This window comes from Eufriesea mexicana, unplaced genomic scaffold, assembly GCF_001483705.2.
Source record: "Eufriesea mexicana isolate 0111107269 unplaced genomic scaffold, ASM148370v2 scaffold22879, whole genome shotgun sequence".
Taxonomy (NCBI): domain Eukaryota; kingdom Metazoa; phylum Arthropoda; class Insecta; order Hymenoptera; family Apidae; genus Eufriesea; species Eufriesea mexicana.
Genome location: NW_016929935.1, coordinates 219,791 through 243,708, shown reverse-complemented (window position 1 = coordinate 243,708; position 23,918 = coordinate 219,791). Strand labels below are relative to the sequence as shown.

At 32.8% G+C, this 23,918-nt stretch overlaps 1 protein-coding gene across 1 annotated transcript in view; it reads right to left on the bottom strand.

The window, feature by feature from the left end:
• The window catches only part of CAP (Cbl-associated protein), a 205,044-nt gene continuing 181,126 nt past the window's right edge, over positions 1 to 23,918 (bottom strand). Inside the window, exons 27-33 of the mRNA XM_017909794.1 lie at positions 8,416 to 8,620; positions 4,212 to 4,470; positions 3,185 to 3,296; positions 2,981 to 3,103; positions 2,650 to 2,804; positions 1,459 to 1,538; positions 1 to 476 (exon numbers count right to left, since the gene is read on the bottom strand). Of these exons, the coding sequence (XP_017765283.1) occupies positions 308 to 476; positions 1,459 to 1,538; positions 2,650 to 2,804; positions 2,981 to 3,103; positions 3,185 to 3,296; positions 4,212 to 4,470; positions 8,416 to 8,620 (1,103 nt within the window). The 3' untranslated portion in view covers positions 1 to 307. The remainder of the gene's footprint in view (positions 477 to 1,458; positions 1,539 to 2,649; positions 2,805 to 2,980; positions 3,104 to 3,184; positions 3,297 to 4,211; positions 4,471 to 8,415; positions 8,621 to 23,918) is intronic.

Below are 23,918 nucleotides of genomic sequence, written 5' to 3'. Positions count from 1 at the left end.
TTTTTTTTTTTTTTTTCGTTATTTTTTTACTTTGTTTGGTGAGTTGGACGATAAGGTTCGTTTTCGCGATTCTGTCATGCGTGTTTGTTGCGATTTTATATCGTATAGGTATACGTTTGCGTGTGTATCCGCGCTATGTTGGTTTGTTTTATCGTTAAGATCGAAATTCGCGAATAAAGGAAGACTATGGCGACGTGTGTCTGGTCGATCCTTATCGTCGTTGTGTTATATATTAACTAAGTTATTGGTTGGATTTTTTAGTGCTTTGGTAACACAAAACCTGCGGTTCGATGCAGCTCGTTGTTTCTCACAATCGTTCCACGTAATTGCCAGGGAAAGTGCCGAAATAGCCGGTCCTCTGACTGGAACCAACGTACCATCCGTCATCGCATTTTTCCATCACGTATACCGTGTCGCCTTCCTTCAGCTCGAGCTCATCTTCGTTCTGTGGCCGGTAATTGTAGAGAGCTCGATACCTGAAAGATGTACGAAGGGCTTTTATCAGTTGCCTGTGATCGATCAAAGATTGTTTGACGCGAAGATGCTGTGGGATTGGAGCTTTAGAAATTGGTGGAATGGTGGTGATAATTACAGTGTCCGACAAATTTTAATCTTTTCTCCAATCTGTAATATTCATTAGATAATTCACGAAGAGTCTACTTTCTTGAATACGAATCAGTAATGGGGTTGCTCTATCAACCGCAGTTTTCGAAAAATGTGAGTTTTTCTAAAAAGACACGACTTTAGGTTAAAATGAAGTATTACATAAAAAGTAAGAACGTTAACAGATAAATATGTTATATAGTCAGATAAATATAAAATACTTGCATGAAACGAAAAATAAGAAATAGAAAATTTTCGTTAGAAAAGTAATATTTTTCTATAAGCCTAAATATATTGAAATATTTTCATCGAAGATAATTAAATATAGTCGTTCGAAGTATTTTTTATAATAAAAATAGCTTAAAATAGAATGGTTGTACAGAAGATAACCGACAATTCGATAACACATGTTTCCAAATTAAAAGATATTGTATACTAAACTAGACAATAGGATACGCTCGAGGAATTTAGGCTACGACGGTACAAAAGACGGATGCAATTTGTAATTCTATTGTCAAATGTGAAAAAAAAAATCGGAAAATCCATCTATAATGTGGTTAACATCAATGTTGAATTTATATTCGCGTTTTAGTTGTTCAAAGTACTATAAAAATTTAAAATATATTTTTAAATTTAAAATTGACGATACATAAAGCTTTTATAAATCGAGATACTCTTTATTATAACAATGCTCGATGTCAATAATAAATATTTATGAATTTACAAACGAATTCAATTCCTATATTTCTATTTTCTTTTTCTTTTTTTTTTCGTTTTTTATGAATCAAAGTAAATAAAAGATTTTAATTAAGGCACTTAGATTTAAATTTATTTAAAATATCTAAAGAAACTTACGGTATGGGTTCAGGGTGCGTGTCGATGTGCAGTGCTTCGTTCAGTTGCGAAACATGTAATTTGCTTCCTCCCATACGTGGCTGAAAAATGCAAAACACAAAAAGATAATTTGAATCGAGGTAACAATTGTAAATTGGGTTAAAATCGAAATAAAGAAAATTTACTTGCGGAAGGCAATAAAATTTTCCCATTAGTGACGTTATACAATTTCGCAAATGTGTATTTTCAACAATGTAACGCAAACTAGTATACGATACCACCATGAGAAACATAAACCAATATATTCATACGTCACCTGTGCAAAAACGCAACGCGACAACACGCCACGTGTCTGCATCAAATCTTGCAGTGAAACGTAATTTTCGCAGCGTTACTTTGAAATTTTTCATTATTAGAATACCGTCATTTACAATGTCCAATTTCCCATTAGCGACACGTTATACGATTCTACAGATGAATATTTCTAACGAGGTAATACACACTAGTACATACTAGAATCCTGTTACTAGAAATATAAAGCGATGTATTCATACTTCACTTGCGAGAAATCAATGTGACGACGCGAAATGTAATTTTTCCCGTGTTATTTTTCTATCTCTTTCGCACGCACGTCGAGCCCTTCGCTCGCACACTCGAACCTCTCACTCGAACGATCGGTACCTCTCACTCGAACGTTCGGTCTCTCACTCGAACGCTCGGACCTTTCGCTCGCACATCACAACTGACCTATCCCAAACGCGACACCTGCGCGCTGGTCAGTGACAGCTGCTGAGTCAACACATTTTTTTCCAGTACTACTCGCAACGTACGTATTTCCGAGAAAAAAAAGTAGGTCACGACATTTGTCGTACTTTGGTCACCATTCGGAATTATGACTTTACACGCTAGGGTATAAATCGTGATATCTCGGAAACCAATTAACGTATCGACTTGTAACAAAGTGCATTTCAAAGAGTATACTTTTCTCTATCCCTCGAGGGTATTTCAATGGAAATTCTCGTAACTTTTCTGCCCGTGATTTGTGCATAAAGTTCATAAAACAGTATTATCGACAATTCCGTTGAGCATGAAACGAAAAAAAAATTCCATTGGGTAGAAAACGACAAAGTGAGAGTATTTTAAATCGAAATTGTGGAATTAAAATTACACGTGACTATATGCTTAAAATACAAATGTTTCTGTAACACTGACCAGTGAATTGTAGTGTGGCTGGGTTGTGTTGATATTAATTGGTATAGACGGCATATAGTGATGGGGCCCCATACTCATTTTCCCTCCAGCTGATCCGTTCGCCAAGAGGCTGTGCGCGGCTGGAGATGCGACTGGTTTGTTTTGTATTGGCGTCTCTGCAATTAATTATTTACAATATTTATCTAACATTGAAACTCCGAATAAAATATACATTAAAATAAAATCAACGAAGTAAAGAATAGTTTTGAAATGTCAATAATCATCTTGATATTCCATAGATATATTTAATCCACATTTAAATTGCGGTTTAAATTTGAAAAGTGTACTGTACCTGATCTAAGACCAGGTTCTGTGATGACTTCGACGTAAGATATGGGGAAAATTCCCTTTCTGTTTGCGATACGCCCCTCATACCAGTTCTCGTCGACTCTTCTTGTTAATACAACAAGCTCTCCTGAAATAATAATATTTGATTGCATTCCCTTCATGAAAGTGGTTTGTTGACTTAATATTTTCTACTTAATATATAATTTACCTTTGGCCAAAGACAACTCGAGATTCGTTTGAGCGACAAAGTTGAATTTAGCTCGGGCTTGGCCCTCGTAAGGTTTCTTTGGTGTAGTTCGCATACCGTCATAAGGTAAAATCTATGAAACAAAGGACGATGTTATTTTTTGACACCCTCGACTTTTTAAAATAATATTACCGTATATACTTATAGGTTAAAAATACCGTAGACAGTCATTTTATATGCAGTAATTCGATAAAGAGAAATAAGTTGCGACGATTATACGAGAAAAATTAATATATAGCTGTTGTATAATAGCAATATAAATTCCAAAGATTATAAAGGAAAGAGGAAATTAAGTCACAATTATAGTATTAAAAAATATGGCATAATGTGAATAATATAAATATAATATAATTTCCTCTCGTATCAATATTGCATCTTTCATATCTGTGCTGGTAATTATGAAAGTGGTGTAATTGTAAGTAGAAAATCTGAATAAAATAATTTGATTCTTTGTTTGCTGTTGCATCCTTTTATATTACAACAAAATAAAATTATTTCTTGCAAAACAGCCTATTTTAAATCGCAGAAAAATTTGTAAGAACTTCAGAGAAATTTAATGAAACGTTAGATTAAGTTTGTAGCTTTGCATAATTAATTATTAAATTTGAACGTCAGTGTGTTTATTATAATGATAATTCTGTAATCACTGATAATTAAAGCAACCCAAATGTATTCTCTGGGTACACTGAAAAGATGACTTTCATGTAATTATCATATTATTATAAATATTCGCAATTGAAGCGAATTAAAAATTTACCTTAACTCTCGGATCTTTTCCAACCACTATTAATTTATAAAATTCGATATATAAATCAGGATTTTATCGTAAAGAGATCGACGGTCGAGAGCACACAGAGGAATTCGATTAAGAAAGCACTCTCGCGGGAAGATTTGAGCATGTCTTTTGCTTGTTGATGCATAATAAATCGCGATTGTATACACATCATGGAAGAAAGTAATAACGTTAACGCTTTCCAGGCGGAATTACCTCGACGTAATTTGATGGGAACAGGCCGATCATAGCATTATGTTCACCCTCGTACCAGTTCTTGTCTACCTGGCGACGCACGAATATTATGTCACCGCGACGGAAATTCAATTCCCGCGAGGATTGCCCGATAAAGTTATAAAGTGCCCTTGCCACGAGCCTGGGTTCCGGTGTTTGTTCCTGGGATCTGCTTCTGTGGCTCAGATCATCAACGAAATCGTCATAACGGTTCAGCGGGATCGGTGATTTCTGCGATGGTCTGAAATCATTGTTTAACGAAACGTAGAATGTAAAACGAGGAAGATGAGATGAACTGAAATCTGACATGGGCAAAAAATGTGGCAAAATTCATGGAATATGGAATTTCATTCTTGCCTTTTTCTAATATTTTAGTTTTATTAATTTGGTTTAAAAAATCGCGATGTAAGATGGAAAGAGTCAATTTTTTGGAATAAGAGAATTAAAAGAATATGGAATAGTATTACATTTTATAATAGTCTCCTCTAAAAGATAGTAAATAAGATATAAATAGTGTGAAGTATCTGAAAATAATATTAATTTATTTTAAATAAACGATATAAATAAGATAATAAATAAAATATAAATAAAATACATTCCATATTAATCAATAAAATCAAATATATTTCACATGTATTATTATAGTAAAGTATTATACTAACTTTTGTTACTTATATTTTATTTATTATCTTTTTATTTCATTTCAATAAAATTGTATAACAGTTGTGGAAAATCTATACGTATATTTATAGACATATGTTTAACTGTAATGAGAAGTACTCCATGCATATTTGCATACTTGTATTTTGACATTTTAGCATACAAAATCTGTTGATAATTCTAAAGGTACGAGTACACGGTTTCACGTACACATTGGTATCTAATTTTCTGATTTCGTAATAACATAACGAGTTCACTAATGAGCATATTAGATTATGTCATAAATTACCGCGGAAAGTTGTTTTATGTTAGATTAGTAAATCGCAATCTAATTTATTTCCATTCTCGTTTATTTTAATTATTTCTCGCCGGAGCGATTTTAAATTCTGTAATGAGATCCCATGCATAAAAATAACGTGGGGTAATCGAGGAAGCCGAGTTTCATTCAAGAATAGCGTAAAAAAGATATTCTTCCACATTATTCGCTTGTCTTCCTATGTGAAAATACTTCTTTTTTCATTTTATTATTTCTTATATATCTTATAAAAGCGTTTAGAAAATTTTCATAGTAATTTACGAGTTAATTGTAATTCTTAGTTGTGATATTTTTAAAATTTTGATAAATATCGGAAACAAAGTCAAATAAATTAAATAAAGTATAATTCTGTTTTACTTCGTGTCTTTTTTTTTTTGTACAATAAACAATTAAATATTAAAATCGTATAAAGTACATTTGAAGTAAGTTTCCTTCATCAATACAATCTGCATATGTGTTTACTGTATAGCATTACGATGTTATTCTCTTATCCTCGTTCAGAACAATGCATAATTCTTACACAATATTTATAGGAGATGACTATACATCTGTGCAAAGTGCAATTATATCAAACGTTCAGCAAAACAAGTAATCTCTAACAAAGAAGATTGTTTTGTGGGATGATTCTTCGAATCAATTAATCGTAATCTTATGCTAAAAAGTATATATAGAAGTAAGCATACACGACCAAAAATTTACAAAATAATAAAATTTCAATTGCAAAATATGCTTAAATAAATATACCACAACTTCGTTAATTTCAATAGACACAATTTGAAAATAAAATAGCTATTTTTAATGTAAGTAAATTTTGTAATAAATAAATTTTGTAACTGAAGCTATGAAAAGTTTTTAGTAAAGCAAGAAGTTTAAAATAATGAAGCAAAGTAATGAAAAACTTGCAAATATCATAATAAAACTTCAAAGCTTCATGGAAGCCTTCAAGGAATTTTATTAACTCTATCTTATAATAATTATATAATTAACTTTCTGCTACTAAATTCTACGGGAAATGACGATAATGAACGACAAATAATTATCATAAATCACGATGAACTTATCAACTCTGCTAATTTTATTCCCATTGTACTTTCGTTTAAATATTCATTCGGTATTTCATCTGAAAAAAATATCTAGCTGGAAATTAAAGCTAGCTTCTTCAAAGGGGGTCTGTCTATGTAGTTAATTAAACAATGCTTAATGATCCCTTTTTCGAATTAAATCGGATCTAAATTCCTTTACCTCTAAGCGATTTAACATTATTAAAAGGCGTATGGGTAATTTTTATTTATAATTTAACGGGATGCGAATTTCTGTTAATTCCAAGTTCTCACGTGAAACCAAGTGCATATAAATTGCCGAGTAAATACAAAGTAGCCGAACCTAATATTTTATTCTTAATTTTCCGACTTTTCAAAATGCTCGAAGTGCAATGGTGAAATATTTATTAAACATCACCTGATTATTCGCTCGATATGTAATTATTCAAACTGTAATTAATAAACAATAAAAATAAAATAATTACTAACACCGTAACTCTGACAATTATGTAATAACGACAATTGTATAATAAAATTGACATATCTTAGAAATAATTCAGTGATTTTGATTATTTTACAAACAGGTGTTGTGTACGATATTTAAATTTAGTACTCCGAATCAATCGAATTTTTCAACGAGCGTTCATTGACGCGGACATAGCCTATGGAATGATAAAAGGCAACGGCATGTTAATCACGCATCGTCAGATGAGGTGTAAGTCTATCGTGCTTCCCGTTACTTAAGTCATTACGTAATGCACCGAGTACTCTAAGTTATTTTACGCGGGCGTTGTAATAAAGGCGTAGGTGAGTCATACGAAAGAAGTGGAATACAGAAAAATGAAATGATTTGGTTCGTTTCGTCGTTCCTTTTCGTATAGCTGACGATTTATAAAATAAAAGAGATATAAAATAGACGAGACATAAATTCCAAGTGTAACGATAGATGTAATTTGAGTGTAATTTGGTGAAAATGACTGCGAACTCTTGAAATTACCTAGTATATTATTATACTTACAAAGACTTTTACTTATCTGTCTGTAATAGTGTATTTATTAAGCGAATAAGATGAAAAATAATTTAATATATAAATAATTTACATAAATATTTATCTATACGATTATTCAGATATTACGTAATATATTTAAAAATATAGAATTTAACAATTGAAAAGCAAAGATGAGAAAGTTAAGAAATAAAACTGATATGAATTCTTTCTACCTTATAGTAAAGATTCTAAACAATTATTATGAATAAAAATCGATATGAATCTTGATATTATATTTACAATAAACTTCTATAAACGTATGTACACTAATCTAATTATGTATACTTAATTTCTAATCACAAAGGGAACATTTCAAGTCTAAATCTGTTCAGTTTTAATAAGCACTGATAGCATTATATTGGTAAAAAAGGATTGTCAATTGTAGACCAATTTAACATAAATGTTTAATATTAAATAAATTTTTTAAATTGGAAGTTTGCGATATCATTCGATTAATTGATATTTAAAATCCACATTCTTCATATTCCCACAAATATTAAGGACATTATGCTCATTAAAAACTGTATCACTACACTAATACAACTTAAAAATTTGCAAACAAATTTTATCAATAATTGTGCAATATTTAATAATTAATATTAAAAATTCGAAACATACAAAAACCAAATAAATATTTCAAATCTATAGTTTTTCTTACGAACAACAGCTCTTCGTAAATGAAAGCCACAACAAATCAAAATTCTCTGCCAACTAATTTCAACTTAAATTATTAACATATTAATAAAAATAAATAAAATTTTAAACCTACATCTTTCCTACTCTTACAAATAACAATTTGCAAACAAAAGCATCGACTTTTTAAGACTCACTCTGTCAACTATCCAATCTGATCCAAACCCCATTCAAGCTACTCACAAATTAGTAAACAATCCAAAAACTAAAATAAAATAGAAGAAAACAGAACGAAGTAAAATGAAATAAAATTGTAAACCTGTATCTATTCTACTCCCACAAATGACAAATCGAGAATTTTCAAAATTCTCTGCGTCAACTATTCAAACTTATCCATACACCATTCAAACTACTCACAAATCAGCACACAAGTGAATTAAATTAAACGAAATAAAATGAAATGAAATGAAATAAAAAGATGAAACTTACATGAAATTGTCAGTGTGTCGCCGTGAGTCGATGTCGTGCAGTTCCTGGAGATATTTGCGACGACGTTCTTCTTGATAAACGCGTCGCATATTCTCCGCGCTTCGACGAGCGAGCTCTTCCTCGCTCAATGGTTCTTTTGCCTCTGTACGCACTGGTGAACGATAGTGAATCGTCACCTCACCCTCCACATAACGCCTCGGCGATTCTACGACAGAGAACGTTCGTTATTACACTTTACATTCTTCCTCGATATCGTTCGATTCCTTTCAATCTACCAGCGAGACTGCGTGGTGCTCTCCCTCTTAGCGTTCTTCTTAATCGTTTACTTATGCCTTACATTGTACAAACTCTACGCAACGGACCATTCTACACGTAGGAACAGTCCAAGCTAAAAATCTGCAGCGATTATGGCGATATTTATTTTTTCGAGGTTTTATTTTCATTTTCATTTTTATTTTTAGTTTCATTTTTATTTCGAGTTAGTTTCTTCTATTTACTAATGTTATTTCAGAGTGAAATATGGAAAGTTACATGTGTTGTTAAATGAATTTATGTTTAAAATTAATTTTAACTCTTGAAGCGAAAGTTTAAGGTGAGTTGTAATTGGGTGAAAAGTTAATTTAAATTATTAAGATTCTATGGGATAACGTGGAATAGAAATATTCGAGAAATTGAGATCCAGCAGTTTGAAGAATTATTAATTTATTATTATTAAGATAATATGGTGGAAGCGATTATAAGAATTTTTTAACACCGTGTCTTTTCCAGTTTTTTAATCAAAGAGAAAATTTGATTGAAAATTGTTCAAAACCAATGTAAAATTATTGTTAATATAAGAGCAATTTTTGTATGTATTCTTTAAGTTATTATTATTAATTTCGTTATTATTATAATTTACTGTCATTATACTAAGTTAACAGTAGAAATAGTAATTAACAGTGATTCGATATTACTGGAAATAGATTCAGAATTTTTGAAATTCTTATCGAAATTTTATTTAAGATAAAAATTTATGAATAAAAAATTGATAAATCGACGAGTGTGAAAAACAGAGTACATTCAAAAATAATGTAAATATCAGTAGCAGTGAAAATAATTTTCCATATTTTTAATTATAGACTGTAAAGACTCGTGTAAAAATTCAAGAAAAGTTTCAGTCCTTAAATCAAAATATTCTCGCAAATTTAATATCGAATTTCGAAAATTCCCAAATTAGCTGCCAATCCGTAATTAATGCGCTTTCAAACAGTGTCTATCCATTATGAATTTTACCATCCACTAATAATAATGTACTTTATAATAATAAACGCGATTATCACCGAATTTTGTGAATTCCTCTACTCTTCAAACTCAAATGTCATATAATTGATAAAACTCGATACACAGAAAGTTTCAGCGAGAAGTGACAATGATCTGACTTAATTGCTCGAACGTGTTAACAAGCTCGACGAAATATCACCGAAATCGAATGTTTCTGCGGCTGTCATGCACGATACCAGCCAAATGGAGCATTAGTCCAATGATATCGTTCTTCGTTGATTAATATCAGACTGAAACATACGCTGTCGCTAATGAAATACCCGCCTCGTGTGCGGCTATGCATGTATCATAATGACAAATGGAATTAACGCATAAATTATGACCATCATCCCATTGTCCGTGACAGTGTTCGATAATCAATACCCCTTTACGTATATTACATTTTAGTGATTAATGGTGTTCCGAACGTCGCGGTAGAATTTATATTTCAAAATCGTTCACACTTTCATTTGCTGGTAATATCTTCGTTTATTTGAAAATGAAAGTCGGGTGTAATGGTCATTGCTGATTTATATCATCGAAATTTGTTTTAAATTACTATCGTTACAATAATAATTAAAACGACACGCAATTGTAGATATTATTATTATTTGTTATTTTAAGTTTAAGTTTAAGTTAAAGTCTAAGTTTACTGTGGCCTAAAATGATTAATTCTAATTTTCGGATGAAAATTCTGTATTTCAAAAATTTATCATTTTAGTTAATCCGTTACGTGATTTTTCTTATAATAAACATTATAATTATTTTTTCTATATACAGTAAAAAACGAACTGGCATACTAAATTATGAGAAAATTCAGCTGATCAGAAAATTCTAATTTTAAGGAAAGTTTGTGTGTATCTACGACATAATGAGTTATACGCGGAGCAATTTCTTTTTGAACGGCAAAACTTTTTGCAGGTGTCTTATTAACCATCAAATTTCTACCATTTTTTCGTATCTTGAATATAGTTTTAATTAAAAATGTTAGAAATTTTTATAACATATAAATAGAGCACTGAAAATTACGCGGTTTTTAATGAAAATTCTTTTGTGCAAAAGTATCATGCGCTGTCATATTTAAAAAATGCGAAATCGACACTTGGAATTCGATCACTGAAACTCTGGTGATTAATTTTAGCCATCGAGGAAATTTCTCGTTGATAAAAAAAATTGTTTCACGTATAACACATTATGCTCTGCATTCACATAAATTCTCATAAATGTCAGAATTTTCTTGTCTCATGAATTGAATGGTGAAATGTTAAATTGAAAAGAAGAAAAATTACAAATATATTATAATAGGAAATATTAGACCTTTTAGTTTCATATTTTAATTAAAACGTAGTTACTCTATTAAATTTTGTAGTATTTTTATTCAATGCTATTATTGCCATATATTACTTACTAGTAATTTAATTACTCGCGTATTATTTCTATACATTGCGCTGCAATATTTAATAATCATAATACATTCAAAAGATAAATAAAAATTTTAAGCATTATATAATATCACAATTTAATTATTGATGAAATTAAAAAATGAAATATAAAAGTTTATTAAAATTGATGAAATTAATAAATTCTTTCAACGTTATTGAAATTTAATAAAATTGATAAATTTCAATAATTAATGAAACAAAAATCTAAAAAACGTAAAAAATTCCTTTCAACTAAATATGCTTTAAATCTGTAAACACGCAGTATACACAGATTATTCGTATCAAATAACGATACGATCAAATGAAGGACGATGTTGCTGATGCTATTCATTACGATGCTCGAGAAACCAGCGATCGTGAGTTTGAGAAGCAAGTACCCTGAATGGCGTTTAAATAATTACTGTAAACGCGCGTACAAGTAGATCAGCATTCTAGATAACCTCGAACAATGATACACGATATGCAGATACGCGTCTCTTCTTTCGGTGTTGCCTTACGAAACATGAGATTTGAGGGCTTAGTGGTAAATAATCGTACGTTTTACTTTTATAGTTATCAAGCACGACATTGTATAGAGCGATGAAAAATTTCCATTTTCCATTCAACATATAGATTCTATTTACTCGAAGGATGAATCAACGATACTCCCATTCATGTTTCACTTTCTCGATTACATCGTTGTGAACTCCTATCTTTTCATTTTCTTTAAATTATACATATTTTTTAACGAAACAATCATTTATAAATAATATTAAAATTTTGTATTTATTCTGGTTGTTATTACTTTCAAAAATGTTATTATTATTAATAATAAAATAATTATATATATTTTTAACATAAGAACAGAGATATATCGATATAGTTTTATTTCATATTTTAATAAACAGTTGGTTAGTTATTTCTCAATATTAATGATACAGTATAATTATTTCTCGATATTAATAACATTGAGTTAATCGAAACATCAAGACACGATATACTACACAGTTCTCGCAGATTTTCAGGATTCATTCCCAGCATACATAAATTCCTTTTAATAATACTAATATATATTAATAATAAGTTCAAAGAATATCCTTTTTTCTAAAATCAAAATAAAAATTCCTAATTTTCCCAATTAATGTTCACCTAATTCTATCTCCTCAACCAAAAATTATTTAATATTTCAAATTTTCTCTGTTATTCAAACCCACTATATCTTGCTATTATACTCACCCAAATTCTAAAAGAATACGAGGGCAATCCAATTTCAAAATTCTCATATACCTCTGTTGACCCATGCGTATCACACACAAAGTGACCCAGAGCCAATAACCGTTCTGGAACGTCTTTGCATTTCCGACTCCCTCGAAATTATCAGGGCATGCAGAAGTTCAACGCCGGAAGACCGGGTTTTTATGCGAAAAATCGGATCGCAGATAAGGAATTGCTGGTTCGATCCATATCGAGGTCGTGGCACGTTTAGTTGGTACAACAGGAAGTCGTACGGCTTCTTCGTTTGCACGAAGGCAACATTGACTATTTGCAGAAGAAATTAGGAATCGAATGAGATCGGATGAACTGAGAAGCCTGTCAAACTCTGCGTCGAGCAATTTCAACCCTTTATGGGGCACGGGGAAAGCTTACTACTAATTGTAGCTTGCTATTGTAATGGAGGATTTCTACGAATTGATGACTATTACGAAGAGCTCACTCAGCGAGGAAATAATGGTTCAAGCATGGAATTGAATATTGTTGTGACAAAGATGGGAAATAATTCTTATAAATACATGTATACAGTTGGTCACAAGAATATTCAGACATAAGTACCATGTTATATATTCTTCTACGATTTTCTATTATTTATTTATTCATTTTATTAGATTCCATTATTTATGTGATTTATAATACTTTATATTATTGAAGAGAGTGTGTTCTATGTTATGATCAAGTGAATATACTAGTAGAGAATAAATTATAACAATATATAGCAATATATAACAATGAGTAGGTTCAAATGATGAATGTTTGCTAAATTAATGATTTTTCATACCAATAGTTCAATATCTTTTGTAAACTACATTAAGCTGTATCAAGCAGTGCAATAAAAAAATAATTATATCATCTTATATCCATTTTGAAATTATTCGCTTCTTATATGAATCACTTTGTCATTTAGTGAGTGGTTTATGAGTGATCTGCATTTATCGATTAAAATTGGACACCCTAAATGTATAATAGTATTACTGTATACAAGTAGTTTTATGATACTTTTATAATACACCATATTTTAGACAATTATCTAACGAATATATAGACTATAGTAGGTCATGACGGAGAATATATTATTCAAAAATATATTAAAGCGAATAGAGAATAAAAGTATTAGTAAAAAATATTAGAAACTATTATTAGAAAATGATACTAGAAAATAAGCAATATAACTATACAGAGAATAATATTTATAATAGTTATGATACTAATGATACTGTACGTGTGTTGGAATATTTCTATGACCAATTACATGTAATTTTCAAATTACCGTGTAAAAAGTTAATGATCTGTAAAGGCGTTCAACATGAAAAATAATTTTTCACGTTGAAGTCGATTTTTTAGTCAGATATTATGTGTTTTGAAATTGTTATGATTACAGTGCTTTAATTACGAAGAGCAATCAAAGGGATGATCGCAAATGCACGAATATTTCTAAAGCTCTGTAATCGACTGTTGACCCATTTTCGCAAAAAACGTTTCTCCTCGTTTTGATTTAATCGCTCTCAACGTTTATTGTATAACTCATGAAAGCAGGCTACGCGTTTCGAAATTAATAACGTTTTATTAAAAAGGTGCAATAGCGAGACAAAGGTAATACGGCTCGATTTTTCCATATGGAAATAATGATTTGCGTCAATGAGAAGGTAATAATCTTAACGATGTTATTATGCGTGAAACAATGAGTTGAAGAACCTACAGAATTTGTAAATGCTATTTCGGTTTTGGACATATTGTTTTCACTATAGTTTTCTTTGATACGTGTATTCAAAGTACCATATTAATGTTCAGTTAGTTTGTCAAAATTTCGATATCAGAATAGTTGCTTTTGTCATTATATAAAAATTCTTTGATGTACAATAATACGTAATTTGTTAACACATTGTTTGCCGGTTTCATAATATTGCGTAATTCCGTAATTACTATACATACGTATGTAAACACTGCTTGAAATATATATATATCGCATACTATTTCGTGAAAATATAAAAAGTTTTTGAAAGTGTTGCTATAATAATTAAATATTGTGAATCACAATAACTATTAAATAAATATTAGAAAAGGAAGGATTTTTGCTATAATGTGCGTGCATAAGAAATACGATAAATATTGTACAAAAATTAACAATTAACAAATAACTGAATGTAATGTAATCAACATTAATTTAAATTAACTATTTTTAATTACTAAATTACTAAAAAGAACTCTTAAGTAGTTACCAAACGAAATTCGTCCTTGCAAATTAAACAGATATTCCTAAATGTTACTTTCGACACCTTGGGAACTGGTTCATTCGTAACTCAACCCTATTATCACGGAACACAGACATTTAAATGGATGAACACTATTAATACCATACAACCACAAAAAGAAAACAAAAATACAAAGAAAAGGGAAATAAAATCATGAAGTACGAAATAACAGAAAAATCGATGAATTACTATAATTTGAGGTAAAACACACATGTGCCTGTAATTATGAAAGTGATATGAATTATATACCTATTTCATTACAAAATATTAAAAATATCGCGATTTGATTACATTTCAGATTAAAAAATTAATTACGACGAAGCCGCAAGCTCAATTTCTCAAACAGTTTAATATTCTGCTACTATACAAAAATAAATTTACAAGAATGTAATGTGAACTCAACGCAAGGTAAAATAAACGAATATTATCATTCTTTCTGGTCTATTAACAAAGTGAAAGACTCGATCCATTTCAATTTCGATTTTTAGCTATTTTACAAAAATAATTCAAAACAATTACATACACGAATGCAACGCGAAATAAACGATAAAATCATGTCTCGTAAATTTTCGATTAAAAGCACCCCCATAATTACCAGCACGTACACCAAAACAAATGGTACTAGCGTGAACCACTTAAACCCATCCTCAAATCCTCACCTCAACCATTCGCAAGAAAGAACACCTATGTCCAAACGATTACGCGAATTTGTTGGCAAATTCGACGCAACGAAAGCACGCGCGCGGCACGCGTGTATCCGCCAGGGCGCAGCGAGATCACGCGACTGATAAAGCGTATGCAACTGCTGGCCAGCCTTGGCGAACGCGAGAGGGAACGCGGGTTGCGCTTGCGTCTGCTAACGAGCGTCGACGTTGGCTCATTGCTAGGCACACGCTACCTATACCTAGGCTCACCGAGCTGAAGCGTCGGTCAGAGCTTCTGCAGCTTCGACGGGTAATTTATCGTTTGTCGTTTCATTAACCCTTTGTACTACATTGGCCGGTCTAGCTCGGTACAGCTTTTTCCAAATCGCTCAAACAGAAGCTACAGTTGTTATATAACCGACAATGAGGTTATGCCTAACTCTTTGCACTCGTCGAGCAATTATCCGTTGTTAATTAGAAAAATTAGATAGATTGATAATAGAATGTCGATTATGCGCAATTTTGTTCTACCAATGACCGATTATTACGGATTCTTTCAAATCGCACGAAGGAAACTACACTCGCTAATTGAGGTTATGTCTAACCCCTTGCAGTCGATGAGCGATTATCCGTTGCTAATTAGAAAAAATTGAGAAGATTGGTAGTAGAACGTCGATTATGCGAAATTTTATTATACCAATGACCGATTATCGTGAATTTCTCTAAATCGGAATAATGGAAAGTACTCTCATTAATTGAGCTTATGTTTATCGCTTTGCAATTGACAGGGGACTAGATGTCGTTTACATCAATTTGTAAAATTTATAATCAAAATGTAAAATTTAATTACCAATTTCTTGTTTCCGTTTGGTTTCTTTCATTTCTTTTCTTTTTTCTCCTTTTGATCTTTCCAAAGCAAGATCAAATTTAAGATTGCTAAAATCGCTAAATATGGAATATTATTATTTATGTAACGGAACATTATAATTTCTATCATGTTGAAATTTTCTTATACACGACAGTAGTCATGAAAATACATAGAAATTGTGGTTAACCTCAAGAATAAGAAAAAGTAGGAGAACACGATCGACGTTAAATTCTTAGGTCACTATGCCGAGCATGTGATCTCGAAATGCGCGATTAAATATTGACAAGCTCAAAATTGAAATGGCCGGCGAAATTGCATGTCCAGATTTAAAAGAGAAAAAGTGAGAAAGCTAGTGATACAAATTACGTGTAAACGATCGATGCGTCTCGGTCTGATGAATCCCTGACCAGCTGTAAGATATTTCACCATCATGGTTACATTTATTTTCTCAACCGTGTTGAAACGGAGTACAGTTGCTTCCATTTTTAGCTATTTCGACGAACAACTTTCCTGAATATACGAAAGCAATTGCATTAAGTATAAAATTCTGTTTGAAAGAAACTAACAATGATACAGCATGACTAATTCAATACCAACTCTTATATATCTACATATGAAAGAAAAGCAACCGCAACACGAATGATCGATTAACTCGCTAGTTTCATTGAAACATTTGAAAAATAGCATGACGGAATTTCTGTTCTTTCAAACTTATAGCAAATGTGCTAAATGGAATAAAGAAATCACGATTGGAAAATGTTTGCGTTTCAAATATTTCTCTGAATATTTCTTCGGATCTACTGAAAATTCGATCAAATTATTTTACCTTGATAAATGGTTTTTAGATCTTTAGACATGGATGAAACCGGAGAAAATGGTTTCTCGAGGTCTTACTACGACTTTTTAACATTTTCTCTTAAGAAAATTAAGCAAGTTTTACATTTAATACCACAAATTTAAAGTTTAAAGAGAAGAGAAAAATTTCTTCAAATTTTATATTAATAAAAGAAGAGAAAGGAAACAGTATGAAATATCTCGTAGTTGATACTACCGAATCAAATTTTATATTATCATTAAACCTACCATGAGCGATCAAATGATAGGTAGATCAAAAAAAATGAAAGAAGGAAAACTTCAAGGAGAATAAAGTAAGAGAAGATATTAAAAAGCTGATTATATGTGCATTATGAGTAGAATTTTTAATCAAAAGTTCATAAACGATCTTTTAAAACGTGGTAGGTTCAATGTCAATTATGTACCTTTGCTACAAGATGTTTCACAGCAAGAAGCACTAAACACGTTACTATTATACTAATATTATACCACTATGATATCATTATTCGATACAATTTCAACATTCATTATCAAATCATCAATAACTACGATACCACGAAAATCTTTCAAAGTTGATCATAATCCGTCAAAAATGATATCCAACTTCCATACAAATTATTCCAAAATTTTTCCATTTTACAGGAATATATCCATCCCCGTGATGACAACAACAATAATAATAACAGCTGATCTAAACGAATACAAATATGTGAAACTCGAATGCTCGTCAAAGTAAACGAAACAACAGCGATAAACGGAGCAGCTTCCCACGTCTGATCGGCCTGTACATTTAAAATCCCGAGAGTCATCATTCCCGATCGTTTAGGCAACACTTTTTCCCTGCCCGATACTACACCTTCATTCTCACGAGTGAACGTACCCGCGACCGCGAAACCTTCTCTAAACGCGGAGCGGTAAACGATAAGAAAGCAGCGGTCGAAAAAGAGAGCAAAAAGAGGAGATGCACAACGTGATCCTAACGGCACCTCGGATATTTATAGCAGGAAGAGAATTATTTCAAGAAAATTATGCGCATGTTTACTGACTGTACGGAATCGGCCCGTAAACGGAGGGAAGCGTGCTTCCGCTCCCAGCCTGAGGTCCGCTGATCGAATTCACGTGATCGGATAGAGGGTCCCTGCCACATCTCTCCCGAAACGCCTCCAGCTGAGCCACCTGTGCACCCTGCGCGAGATTCGCCGCCGAACCACTCGTTCCGAGATCGATCATCGAATTCTTGTAATTGTTCACCAGCTGCGGCGACTGTAGGTCCTCCATCGCCGCTAGATCTCCGCAAGATTTGCCTAAAGCTCGCTGGTCGGATGAGCGATCCTTCGTCGTCTGTTTCCACTGATCCAGATTATCTTTCCGCTGGTAGTTGCCAAGTTCAGCTAACGTGCTCGTACGCCACTCGTTTCGATGGCTGGAAGAAGTATTCCGAGAAGACTTCTCGCGTTTGTGACTTGAGTCCTTTCTGTTGTCGTCGGAGGAACACTCCTCCTTGATGATCGTCGCCTGACCCTCCAGAGGGCAGTCGTAGTTTCTGACGAGAGACACGTTCACCTGTTGTGACTTCGTGTTCAGCTGCTTTCTCTCGACGGCCTCTGCCTCTTCGTATCTCTCGTTCACCCTGGATAGGTCCAGAGGTGGAGGAACTTTGGCTATCTTCACCCTGCGCAGGGTTAGACTGTTTGGTTCGTGGAAGGAGTTGGACAGGTCGATCTGAGACGCAAAGTATCTGTGGATGTCATTGGACTTTTGTCTGTCTCGCGTGTTCGGAATGTTCATCGATAACTCGGATTTGGTGCCTAACATGGGATCATATTTGAAGGATGGATTCGTTCTCGAGATGTTCGCGAGATTGTTACGAGGCGAGGTACTGGGTGTGTTTGCGTAGAAGGACAGATTTGGTAGGGACTTGCACAGATCCTGCAAAGAATCCCATTCGTTTGGTGTCGTCTTGGAGATGAGATCGTCTCTGATCGAATTCTCATCTTCGTAGAATGGAGATGTACATGACTTGTTGGCCTCAGGGGCAGAATTCGAGTCTATGACAGTTTCTCTTGATTCGTGGTTGTCTTGGATCCTAAAGGAGTATTTGAGATCGTCGGATTCCTTCAGAGTTCGAACGTAGACATCTTGGTTTTGGTCCTCACCCGAGGTGTCGTATATCGCAGACTTCGAATTGTTCCTGTCAGTTTCTTGCCACGGTTCAGGTACTTCGACTGTTACATGCTTCGCATCCACTTGGGAATCCGAGTAAAATTGATCGACTGTTCCGTCATTAACGTTAATCTCACGTTCTCTATTCTCGTTTTCACTCTCATCCTTCGAACTCGCGTGATCGTAACAGACACGCGGGTTCGGCGTGCACTGACTGCTGCTACTTCGTTCTTTCGCATTATCCGAGTCGTGTTTCGAATTGTTCGGCGAATGGAACTCCTGGTCAGGTAACAATCTGTCGTCCAGACTAGAATTTTTCCCAGAAATCGTCTCGCGCATGCTCGTTGGTTCCTTAGTCCCGTAGACCTCGTCTCGTGGCACCATGTTCACCAATAACTTTCCATTCTTCGTCGTCGACATGATCCGCCCCCCTTCCATATGACTCACGGTCATCGAACCATTCTTTGGATAATTGCTTCGATGAGAGTAATCGCCGCTACAAGCCTCTTCCTCCGCCAATTCGGGCGTGACGTTCAACTGACACCTAGACTTCCTATCGTTGCTACTTATGGACGACTGGTTGCTTTGACTGGTGATCGTCTCGGTGCTCCCGAATCCGCTGTACTTCGACACCGTGTTGGGATTTTTGCTCTCGAATCCCTTGGGAAAGTCACCGACATAGCTGGTCGCTTCGTTGTCCGGCATGCTGGCAAAGAACTTTCTTCTCAGGTATCTGTTGCGCTCGAAGATCTCGTGCAGCCTTTCTCTGGTTCCGCTATAGGGAGGCTCGTTGTCGTAGATCCTGTTGTACACGTGGGCAAATTTGTCGTCGTTGAAGGAGTCTCGTGATCGATCTGATCGAACCGACGAGCTCTGTCGACTCTGATACCCATTAGATCGCTGACTGTCAACAGTCTGGCTCAAGGATTCGTTGTAGGAGAGTGGACTGTAACGTTTCTGGGGTTCGTAATGCAAATTTTCTTGGCTGTAGTCGTCGAAGAAATAAGTTCTCTCGAACTCTGTCTTTGGTCTCCAGCTCCAGCGATACGTCTCCACAGAGTTTGGCTTGCAGAAGTCGTTCGCTTGAAAATCCTCGTTCAGGTCACTGCTAGGCTCTATCCAAACTGACGTAGCTTTTTGCATCTGAGGCATGGAATATCTGTGATAGTTGCATCTTAGTGGATGACGTCTAAAGTGACGATGGTTGTTCAGATGACACAACTTCTCTAGATCGTTGATCTCATTGGTGAGACTGGTCCACTGGGGACTCTTCTCTAGATCGTCGACGCGAGGCAAACTTGTGTTTGACATTTTCGATTCTTTCGAGGAATCTTTCATTGTTCCAGCATAACGCTAGTCGTTAGAGGTCTCTGTGTCACACCCACTCGATTTACTCGAATAAAAATTCTTGCAAGTAAAGGTATACTCTAACTAATGACTCGTATGTATGACAAGTTTATACGAGGACGATTTTTTGGAAGTTTGTGGAAATTTCAGTCATTTCTTACGATCGCTTTATCGTTTAAATAGAGAGAGACGTTGGTAATCATAATTCGTGATCTATTCGTAATTTAGGAGCTTACAAATATCAGTAATCTGATACACAGAACGATTCAATTAACTTTTACCTCAAGGTAATTGAAATCTTATTATCAACGGTTAGTTGATTTAAAATTGAAGTTATAATTACGTTGCTTCCAATTCAACGAGGAATGTGATATCCATTTTATAATTTATAATCACGGTTAATTGAAATTCGCCTCACCAGACAGGTACATTTCCATCATTAATTAGAGAGAATTTATTTTCTAACACTCACGCGGCAGTCGATGTTAATTTAGATTTTTCCTTAGTTTATAATATTCGATACTACCAGGAAACCGAGGTCGTTAACCTACTTCGTAATGAAAATGAATTATGAAAAATTAATATAATTTTAAAGGGAAATGAAAGTATTGATATTTAATTAGTTAATAATTCAGTTATTAAAAAGATTAAAAATACTTGAGTTTATTTATAGTATTTTTCTACTTTAAATGTACTCATCGATAAATTAAATGAACTTTGATTGATTGCTCGAATAATTAAACGTTAATTGAATTTCTATGATTAGAAAAATCCATTTATAATGTAGATATTTGACAATTATTGTAGGATCGAAAGAATTTATTCCAAGGAACCAAATTTAACACACGGAAAATGTTTATAAATAGATTAGATGCACGTGATGTTTTGAATGCAATATGATGTCAACATGTTTAATACTTCAAACGAGGTCGATCTGTACGCTATTTTTAAAGTATGGATTATGATTATTTCTTTCGAAGAAAAATATCTACTCTAGAATTGTACATTTAATATTCTTCTATATATCAACATTTCTCATATTATTTTTAATATGCAATTTATCCTCAGTAGATATGCAAAATTAGAGACTTTATAGAAAAGGTCTCATTCTCTCTCAGCCTAAAAAATTTCCATAACGTATGCGAAACAAATCAAAGTACGTTCTTCGATAAGCCTAATACTATTACGTTAAATATATAAAATTATATTCAACAATAATCTATTAATTTTATAAAATTATGTTTAACATAACAAATAAATCCGTATTTAAAACGTAATATATATATATATATATATATATATATATATAAATAAATAAAATAGTAAATATTAAAAATCTTTCTCATTTGTGCAACTACCGAATTTCACATTCGACTTGTAATACAGGAATAAATACGAAGAACATTAATGGCTAATCAACAGTCATTAATAACTCATTAATTCCCGTTATTAACGATCTTCAGCGGAATATTCATAGGTAGGAAAAAGAATTGTTACTTTATCAGTTTTCATTTATTTCGAATATAAACTAATAAGAGCGATTTCCCTCGAAACGAAGTGTTCAAGCAACGTCACGGTTGTCGCGCAGCAAACGAGGATCTCTGATCTAATAAGAAGCCTCCGGAAGTTCGCAATACGCGGCTATCGCATTTTCGTATGACCGAATGTTTCCATCGTTAGACGGCAAAAGCGAAGATAAATCAAAAGCATAATTAGAAAACGGTTATATCTTTCCTCAACGAAGCGAGTGAGAAACAAGCCGAGAGACAAGGCACCCAGTGCACGCATGGGTGCTCCTCTTCAATGGCAAGTAGTCTGAAAGAGTTCAAGTTTGAAGGAAAAGGATTCGAAAACGATTCCTGTTATACGACCCGACACGTTAATAACTTTCCTCGGTGTTTCTGAGCATTTCAAAGATTCAATTGGTGGACGTGGAAATGCGGAAAATCGAGGATCGAATATATCCTAAATGGGACATTGGTAGAAAGTTATGGAAAGAAAAATCATTGTCTATGTTCTGAGAGAGATGTACTGTTAGAGAGCTGTGAATCGTGTAGATGTCGAGTATACTCCAGGAAAAAGGAGTAATTTCACTGGTGTATGTAAATATTCTACAGGGTGGATCATTTGAACCGAGCATTATTATCTCTAATTATTAGAGAATCGATATAAAATTATTCTAATTGAATTGTAGATGATAGGACATAAATGAATCTTTGAGACAGCATTAGATTTTCCTGAAATTAATTATGTTATATAATAGTAACTACAATTTATCACTAGAAACAGAAAAAATTAACTTATTAATAATATAAAATTAATTTACTAATCAAGTTATTAACAATAAAGATAATCGACGTGGTTATGCCAAGTGGTTCATCTATTATATATTAGAGAAATATCCGAGAATTTTTAATTACTCTTAAGTATAAGAAAATGATGAGTATCATTACACGTTTGAATAAAGTTTGTAATAAAATATGTTAGAGACTGTAATGGAGTTTCGATGTTTAATTATAAGGAAAAATGAAATGACTAAAATATAACTTTCTAGAGTCTACTGTATATTCTTCCATAAATGCATTGTGACCTAGATTAAACTCAACTAATTACGATCTGCAACCAATATCTAGGAAGCTACTAGAAAGAATAAATTACAAAACAAACGAAACAGGAAAAATTCATTATAATTCTTTCTTTCATCTTAATACGAATCTTGTCTAACACTCTCATGTCCTTCCAAGAACAATAAGAATCTTCTAAACTGCAAAAATATATTCAAATGCAACTCCAAACCATAAAACTATATTTTTACTAAATTATAAACTCTGAAACTGTATTTAACATATTTAACAAAGCTTTAAATATTCCTTACATAATATAATATATTATAGAATATAATAGGATCAAATTATTGTTATTCCATTATACATTTCATTAAATTAAATATGAATACTATTCCACTAAATATGAATTAAATAATTGATGAAATTAATAGAGGAATAAATTAAATAATATATTCTATATATTCTGTATATTCTGTTATACTCTATATTATTCAATTTATATATAAAATTATTTCATTCATATTTAATTGTATTCTAATTATTTTCAACAATTACAGGTCGTGAGTTAGAAATGAAGAATATTAGGAAAGAAAAATTATTTTCCGGAGTTCAGTTTCTTAAACAATACAAAGAGATTCATTTGGTGAAACCTGGCAGTCGGTACTTTTCGATAAAGTGCAGAATTAATCGCGTGATGATCAGCGAGAAGGAATGGAAAGTGTGTTTTGGTTGAGAAACCAGTAGCCTCTGTAAAACTTCGTGGCCTGATCATTGATCGACAGGATTTTAATTAATATACCTAATTACACAACGAAAACACGCCCCACGGCGTTGTT